The sequence below is a fragment of the Nerophis ophidion genome, linkage group LG14 (assembly GCF_033978795.1).
Source record: "Nerophis ophidion isolate RoL-2023_Sa linkage group LG14, RoL_Noph_v1.0, whole genome shotgun sequence".
Lineage (NCBI taxonomy): Eukaryota > Metazoa > Chordata > Actinopteri > Syngnathiformes > Syngnathidae > Nerophis > Nerophis ophidion.
In genome coordinates, this window is record NC_084624.1 from 49,427,434 (window position 1) to 49,436,546 (window position 9,113).

At 37.9% G+C, this 9,113-nt stretch overlaps 1 protein-coding gene across 1 annotated transcript in view; it reads left to right on the forward strand.

Moving 5' to 3' along the window:
- Positions 1-9,113, forward strand: part of LOC133568796 (protein unc-13 homolog A-like) — a 52,635-nt gene that overhangs the window by 40,965 nt on the left and 2,557 nt on the right. The window contains exons 36-41 of the mRNA XM_061920940.1: positions 275-331; positions 391-471; positions 553-700; positions 2,603-2,659; positions 4,397-4,483; positions 4,550-4,706. Of these exons, the coding sequence (XP_061776924.1) occupies positions 275-331; positions 391-471; positions 553-700; positions 2,603-2,659; positions 4,397-4,483; positions 4,550-4,706 (587 nt within the window). The remainder of the gene's footprint in view (positions 1-274; positions 332-390; positions 472-552; positions 701-2,602; positions 2,660-4,396; positions 4,484-4,549; positions 4,707-9,113) is intronic.

The following is a 9,113-nucleotide window of genomic DNA, read 5'->3' on the forward strand; positions in this document are numbered from 1 at the left end:
CTTCTTACTACTTCATCTCCAACTTTCTCCAGCACGTGAATTGAATCCAAACCTCAATGACATTATTGTCTCATCATCATGTCTTCTTCCCTTAGGTGATTGTAAGTAACCATCCCTCTATAAGCATGGAAGTAGCACCACCAGCATCCGCACTGTGCACACCACACATGCTCACTTCTTCTTTCCAAACTTACACATCCAGACCTCTTGGGACTTCCCTTGGATGACTTTTGCAGCGTGAGTGTGTGAAGTCACGTCTTGTGTGTCCTTGCAGGGCACGCAGATGATCTTCAATGCTGCCAAGGAACTAGGCCAACTGTCCAAGCTGAAGGTAATAAGGTCCCTCAGACGTGAGCGCCGTGCAGCACCACCATCTTTGTCGTCTTGCAGGAGCACATGGGCCGAGAGGAGGCCAAAGCGCTGACTCCCAAACAGTGTGCGGTCATCGAGCTGGCTCTGGACACCATTAAGGTACCGCTCTCTGGACAACATTAAGGTACCGCTCTCTTCCATGGAGCTGTGGACGCTCACTCGTCTGCTCTCCTTTTGCAGCAATACTTCCACGCGGGCGGCGTGGGCCTCAAGAAAACCTTCTTGGAGAAGAGTCCCGACCTGGCTTCTCTGCGATATGCCCTGTCCCTCTACACCCAGGCCACCGACAAACTCATCAGAAAGTTTGTTCTCTCACAAAGCGCTCAGGGTACAACACACACACACACACACAACTGTACATTTAAAGGTGCTAGGTGATGTAACTCATTAGGATTAAAATGACCAATTCCACTGCAGTCCAGGGAGGAAATGTTTCTTTTCTTGCTTGAGTGAGTTATGCTGCATGGACTTCACCTCCTGCTGGTGCTGATGTCTTGCTCAATGCCTCCATTCAGCGAGTCTGTCTCCATGTTGGTGCAGAACTTACTGTAATCATGCCGGGAGGAGCAGATGCAAATAGAAACTTTTAGTGCGGACGCTGTTTTGTGTCTATGTTTAGCACGTCTCCAAAGTACGTGCAAACTGGCACAGTAACTGAGAAAAGAAGACGAATGCGCTGCAAAGACAGACGATGGAGAGAGAATCTTCCATCCGTGGGCGTGTCAACATATTTGGACTGTCGGCCATATCTGCTATTCAGCAATATCATTTTATCATTTTATAACTGATGGGTGAGTTAAGGGGCTGATTAAAACAAATTCAAGTGATTCATTGATGCTTTTTTAATGGCTTATTTTCCAGAAAAAAAACTCCTTGGACATGCATTTTCTTGCCCCTGTATCATTCAGTATGCACCATCACACCTAAAATGTAGTCTGGATCGCACTTCTATATCACCCAAAAAAGTGGGTTCATATTATCCATACATCCATTTTCTACCGCTTGTCCCTTTCGGGCTCGCGGAGCCTATCTCAGGCCGAAGGCGCGGTACCCCCTGGACAAGTTGCCACCTCATGGCAGGACCCACACAGATAGACAGACAACATTCCCACACTCGGGACCATTTAGTGTTCACATTATATTTGTCATAGTCCACAACGTAACAAAACACCTTTGAGGCATATGATGTCATTCATGTGGAGGCAAGTTATTGTGTTATCTCCATGGAAACACGCAAAAAGATCATTTAAATGAGGTGATCAGTACGTCATCAATTGAACACACAAGACCTGATTTACTGCAGGTTTGCGTGTACTAAAACCGGTGCAAAGGAAAAGCTGAACTATTTAACGTGTGCAAAGTGAGCAGACTAAGGCGTGCAAACCATTTTGCGTCTCTGTCTACATGAATATAAATATGCAGAATATATGCTGATTGTCAAAACACCCCCAATAATGGGAGCAGAAGATGCAAATATTTAGCACGTGCAAAGTGAATGCTCAATGCTTTTCATCCTTTTGCGTTACTTAGCATGTCAGAAGGAGGTGCAACGTGGCACACACGGCCATGCGGAAGACAGAGAATCCTCTGTCCTACCTGTGTGTGTGTGTCAACATTTTTGGATGGTCCAAAAAAAATGTTTAGTCATATTGTCTCTTTAGCAATTTCCTTTTATAATTTTATTGCTGCTGGGCTGATTTGAGGGGCTGGTTAAAACTAATTCAATTGAATGTTGTTCAATGTTATTATTTGTTGATTTTGTATCTCCTACATCTTCCATTGTGCATTGTTTGCATTTGACTCATCGCTGGTGATGTCCTCAAGTGTCAGTGTGCACACCTTCTTGTTGTCCTAATTGTGTGCTGCAGGTTTGCACACAGGTTGCACATGATGATGTCAATCTGCAGAAAAATGATCAAGTGTCTTTGTGGTAAAAGCCCTCATAGTACACGCTATTTTATTTTTTGTCCATGCTGTGCAGCGCCTGGTTTTTGGATCTTTGCAAACCAGGCCCAGTCTTACTAGATCACCTGCAACTAATAGCACTTGCAAATGTGACTTTTGGCAGGCCATTCAGCAGTTGTTGTTTCCCTGTCAGGAGTCCAGACCTTAAGTGAAGTCACAGATGTATCAGATGAAAAGACAAAAACACACATTTTGTATACGGCTTTTTGTCGTTTTGTCTAATTGTCATCCTGTTTTTTATGCCCCCTTTCCTGTGCACACTAAGTCCATGGAGGCAAAGGGGTCCGCTACACACCAAATGAAGACACACCACCAGAGAAACGTACGTGCAGACCTTTCCATTCCATGAGCAATGAATGAATTGTGTGAAACCATGCGTCTCATCTTAAATCTAATGAGGCAACTGGCTCGTTTGAAGGAGGATCATGTTTTCTTTCTCCTCTCCAAAAGCGTCCAATAACACCAGAAAAGTTGCTGGATTTTTTGCTAGTCTAATAGAATCTGGAAGGGTCTGACTACTCGGTGGAGGTGGCAACAAAGTCCCTAAGGTGGTGTGTTTAAGCAGAGTAACAATGCCATCTACAGTACAGAGTTGGAACGACAGTCCCGTCATAATGTGTTTATGAGGGAGTGCAAATTACATTTGGGCGGACCAGGACAATGAAATGCACGTAATACATACAAAATGTGCAACAATCGCTATATCGACTGGTGTGTGTGTGTGTGTGTGTGTGTGTGTGTGTGTGTGTGTGTGTGTGTGTGTGTGTGTGAAGGGAGAGGCTTGAATGTCCAGGGTGAGTGGAGTGTGTGCATGTTGGAACGCTTGTAGTGGCTTGGAAAATGTAGGATATGTAGAAGTTTGCATATTGCCCATATTCCCTTTGAAAAGAGGACATTTCCTGGTAATTCTGAGTAATACGGGTCTTTTTGGAACTGGGCAACAGGCTGGCTTGAATGTCCAGGATTAATGGAATGTGGGGAATGGTTAGAAATCCTTCTTCGTTTGGAATTTCCTGGTCATTTTTGAGAATGTGAGATACGCAACATAGCACATTAGCCCAAATGTGCTGAGTGGGTTGGCAATGGAATTGTTTGAATCGCTCGGGAAATGTGGAAATAGTATCCATTTTTATAAGGGAATACATGTTACGGAAAACTGGGATTACCAGGAATTTTTCAGGTAAATAAACATAAAAATATTTTTAAAAAACATATTTTGAATAACCTGACTAAGAGCAACACTTTGATGTTGGAACAGTTGGAAATTGGAAGAAAACTATTTGGGAAAAGTTGTCAAAAGAAAAAAGACGGCTAAAAACACTGGTATTTAAAATCATGCCCACTGGGTGTGAGTTCTCCTTGCCCTTATGTGGGTTCTTCTGAGGATGTCGTAGTCGTAATGGTTTGTACAGTCCTTTGAGACATTTGTGATTTAGGGCTTTGTAAATAAACACTGATTGATTGATTGATGAATTCCTGATAGTGAGGGAAATGTTTGAACCAGGACACATGTGGGCTTGAATGTCCAGGGTGTGTGGATGTTGGACCGCTTGCAATCGGATGAGAAATGTAAGATATGTAGAAGTTTGTTTATTGCCCATTCATTTCCTGGTAATGCGGGTCTTTTTGGAACTGGGAGCGGCTGACTTGAACGTCCAGGATGAATGGAATGTGTAGATGTGGGAATGGGTTGAGAAATGGGAGAGTTTTGAAACTTTGAAAATCCCTATTCATTTCAATAGGAATTTCCTGGTAATTTTGTGAAAGTCTGAAATGTTAAGAAATATAGCACAATAGCTGAGTGGGTTAGCATTGGTACTGTTGGAATCAGTCGAGAAATGTGGAAATAGTGACCATTTATATTCGAGAATAGGTGTTTGGGGAAAAAGGGAAAACAAGGATTACCAGGGATGTTTCAGGTTAGTAAACATAAAAAGAAAACCAACATCTCCTGAACGTCCTGACAAAGTGGAACGCTCTGATGGAGGAACAGTTCAAATTGGAAGAAAACTGTGGGAAAAGTGGTATTTATGGAACTAAACAGACTTGGTGTGTGCAGCCTCAGGAGTGGACAGCGTGGGAGAGGTGGTCATGCACGTGGACGTTCTACCTCAACCCAACGGCGAGTACAAGATCAGCATCAAAGGTAACCCACTAACATCTCCCCTACTTCCTACTTCTGCCTCCACACTCAGCCGCCTTGTCTCCCCAGTGGTGGCTGCCAACGAGCTGAAGTGGAGGGCCCAGGGCTTCCGGCCCTTCGTGGAGGTCTACATCATCGGACCTCACCTCAGTGACAAGAAGAGGAAGTTCTCAACCAAATCCAAGAACAACAGCTGGTCACCCAAATTCAATGAAAGCTACCAGTAGTGAGTATCGGCTTGATATCACACCAACATGGGACATTATTACTATAAAATACCAGTAGTGAGTATCGGCTTGATATCACACCAACATGGGACATTATTACTATAAAATACCAGTAGTATCGGCTTGATATCACACCAACATGGGACATTATTACTATAAAATACCAGTAGTGAGTATCGGCTTGATATCACACCAACATGGGACATTATTACTATAAAATACCAGTAGTGAGTATCTGCTTGATATCACACCAACATGGGACATTATTACTATAAAATACCAGTAGTGAGTATCGGCTTGATATCACACCAACATGGGACATTATTACTATAAAATACCAGTAGTATCGGCTTGATATCACACCAACATGGGACATTATTACTATAAAATACCAGTAGTATCGGCTTGATATCACACCAACATGGGACATTATTACTATAAAATACCAGTAGTGAGTATCTGCTTGATATCACACCAACATGGGACATTATTACTATAAAATACCAGTAGTATCGGCTTGATATCACACCAACATGGGACATTATTACTATAAAATACCAGTAGTGAGTATCGGCTTGATATCACACCAACATGGGACATTATTACTATAAAATACCAGTAGTATCGGCTTGATATCACACCAACATGGGACATTATTACTATAAAATACCAGTAGTATCGGCTTGATATCACACCAACATGGGACATTATTACTATAAAATACCAGTAGTATCGGCTTGATATCACACCAACATGGGACATTATTACTATAAAATACCAGTAGTGAGTATCTGCTTGATATCACACCAACATGGGACATTATTACTATAAAATACCAGTAGTATCTGCTTTGTTTGTAGTCATCACGTGGTCACGGTATTTACACTCCTTTGTCCGTGTTGATGGGCTTATATTGCCCATCCTATTTGAGGCTGAAATATTCTCACTACAAATAATGAGGAAACAAATATGACTACAAATGATGAGAAAACAAATATGACTATAAATGATTAAACCTATAATTACAAAGCCAAATGTGCGGTAGTGAGAATATTTTAGCCTCAAATAGGATGGGCAATATGAGCCCATCAACACGGACAAAGGACTGTGTATACCATGACCATATGATGACTACAAACAAAAAGACGTGATGACTACAAACAAAAAGACATGATGACTACAAACAAAAAGACATGATGACTACAAACAAAAAGATGTGATCACCACAAACAAAAAGACATGATGACTACAAACAAAAAGACATGATGACCACAAACAAAAAGACGTGATGACTACAAACAAAAAGACATGATGACTACAAACAAAAAGACATGATGACCACAAACAAAAAGACGTGATGACTACAAACAAAAAGACATGATGACTACAAACAAAAAGATGTGATGACTAAAAACAAAAAGATGTGATGACTACAAATAAAAATACATGACTACAAACAAAAAGACGTGATGACTACATTAAAAAGATGTGATGACTACAAACAAAAATATGTGATGAGTAAAAACAAAAAGATGTGATGATTACAAACAAAAAGACATGACGACCACGAACAAAAAGACCTGATGACTACAAACAAAAATATATGATGACTACAAACAAAAATACATGATGACTACAAACAAAAAGACGGGATGACTACAAACAAAAAGATGTGATGACTACAAAGAAAAAGACATGATGTCTACGAACAAAAAGACGTGATGACTAAAAACAAAAAGATGTGATGACTACAAATAAAAATACATGATGACTACAAACAAAAATACGTGATGACTACAAACAAAAATACATGATGACTACAAACAAAAATACATGATGACTACAAACAAAAAGACGTGATGACTACAAACAAAAAGATGTGATGACTACAAAGAAAAAGACATGATGTCTACGAACAAAAAGATGTGATGACTAAAAACAAAAAGATGTGATGACTACAAATAAAAATACATGATGACTACAAACAAAAATACATGATGACTACATTAAAAAGATGTGATGACTACAAACAAAAATACGTGATGAGTAAAAACAAAAAGATGTGATGATTACAAACAAAAAGACATGACGACCACAAACAAAAAGACGTGATGACTACAAACAAAAATACATGATGACTACAAACAAAAATACATGATGTCTACAAACAAAAATACGTGATGACTACATTAAAAAGATGTGATGACTACAAACAAAAATACGTGATGAGTAAAAACAAAAAGATGTGATGACTACAAACAAAAATACGTGATGAGTAAAAACAAAAAGATGTGATGATTACAAACAAAAAGACATGACGACCACAAACAAAAAGACGTGATGACTACAAACAAAAATACATGATGACTACAAACAAAAATACATGATGTCTACAAACAAAAAGACGTGATGACTACAAACAAAAAAATGTGATGACTACAAACAAAAATACGTGATGACTACAAACAAAAAGATGTGATGATTACAAACAAAAAGACATGACTACCACAAACAAAAAGACGTGATGACTACAAACAAAAATACATGATGACTACAAACAAAAAGACGGGATGACTACAAACAAAAAGATGTGATGACTACAAAGAAAAAGACATGATGTCTACGAACAAAAAGACGTGATGACTAAAAACAAAAAGATGTGATGACTACAAATAAAAATACATGATGACTACAAACAAAAATACGTGATGACTACAAACAAAAATACATGATGACTACAAACAAAAATACATGATGACTACAAACAAAAAGACGTGATGACTACAAACAAAAAGATGTGATGACTACAAAGAAAAAGACATGATGTCTACGAACAAAAAGATGTGATGACTAAAAACAAAAAGATGTGATGACTACAAATAAAAATACATGATGACTACAAACAAAAATACATGATGACTACATTAAAAAGATGTGATGACTACAAACAAAAATACGTGATGAGTAAAAACAAAAAGATGTGATGATTACAAACAAAAAGACATGACGACCACAAACAAAAAGACGTGATGACTACAAACAAAAATACATGATGACTACAAACAAAAATACATGATGTCTACAAACAAAAATACGTGATGACTACATTAAAAAGATGTGATGACTACAAACAAAAATACGTGATGAGTAAAAACAAAAAGATGTGATGACTACAAACAAAAATACATGATGAGTAAAAACAAAAAGATGTGATGATTACAAACAAAAAGACATGACGACCACAAACAAAAAGACGTGATGACTACAAACAAAAATACATGATGACTACAAACAAAAATACATGATGTCTACAAACAAAAAGACGTGATGACTACAAACAAAAAAATGTGATGACTACAAACAAAAATACGTGATGACTACAAACAAAAAGATGTGATGATTACAAACAAAAAGACATGACTACCACAAACAAAAAGACGTGATGACTACAAACAAAAATACATGATGACTACAAACAAAAATAAATGATGACTACAAACAAAAAGACGTGATGACTACAAACAAAAAGATTAAATCCAAGCACTTTAAGATGTTGAATATTAATTTAAGTTAATATTTTTGCCTGCAGAAATCAGTTTATTTTATTTATGGTTTCCTCGTCATTTGTAGTCTTTTTTGTTTCCTCGTCATTTGTAGTCATATTTGTTTCCTCATCATTTGTAGTCCTATTTGTTTCCTCGTCATTTGTAGTCATATTTGTTTCCTCGTCATTTGTAGTCATATTTGTTTCCTCGTCATTTGTAGTCATATTTGTTTCCTCATCATTTGTAGTCCTATTTGTTTCCTCATCATTTGTAGTCATATTTGTTTCCTCGTCATTTGTAGTCATATTTGTTTCCTCATCATTTGTAGTCCTATTTGTTTCCTCATCATTTGTAGTCATATTTGTTTCCTCGTCATTTGTAGTCATATTTGTTTCCTCGTCATTTGTAGTCATATTTGTTTCCTCATTATTTGTAGTCATATTTGTTTCCTCATCATTTGTAGTCATATTTGTTTCCTCGTCATTTGTAGTCATATTTGTTTCCTCATTATTTGTAGTCATATTTGTTTCCTCATCGTTTGTAGTCATATTTGTTTCCTCATTATTTGTAGTCATATTAGTTTCCTTGTCATTTGTAGTCCTATTTGTTTCCTGGTCGTTTGTAGTCCTATCAAGTTTCCTCGTCATTTGTAGTCATATTAGTTTCTTTGTCATTTGTAGTCATATTTGTTTCCTTGTCATTTGTAGTCCTATTTGTTTCTTTGTCATTTGTAGTCCTATTTGTTTCTTTGTCATTTGTAGTCCTATTTGTTTCCTCGTTATTTGTAGTCCTATTTGTTTCTTTGTCATTTGTAGTCCTATTTGTTTCCTTGTCATTTGTAGTCATATTTGTTTCCTTGTC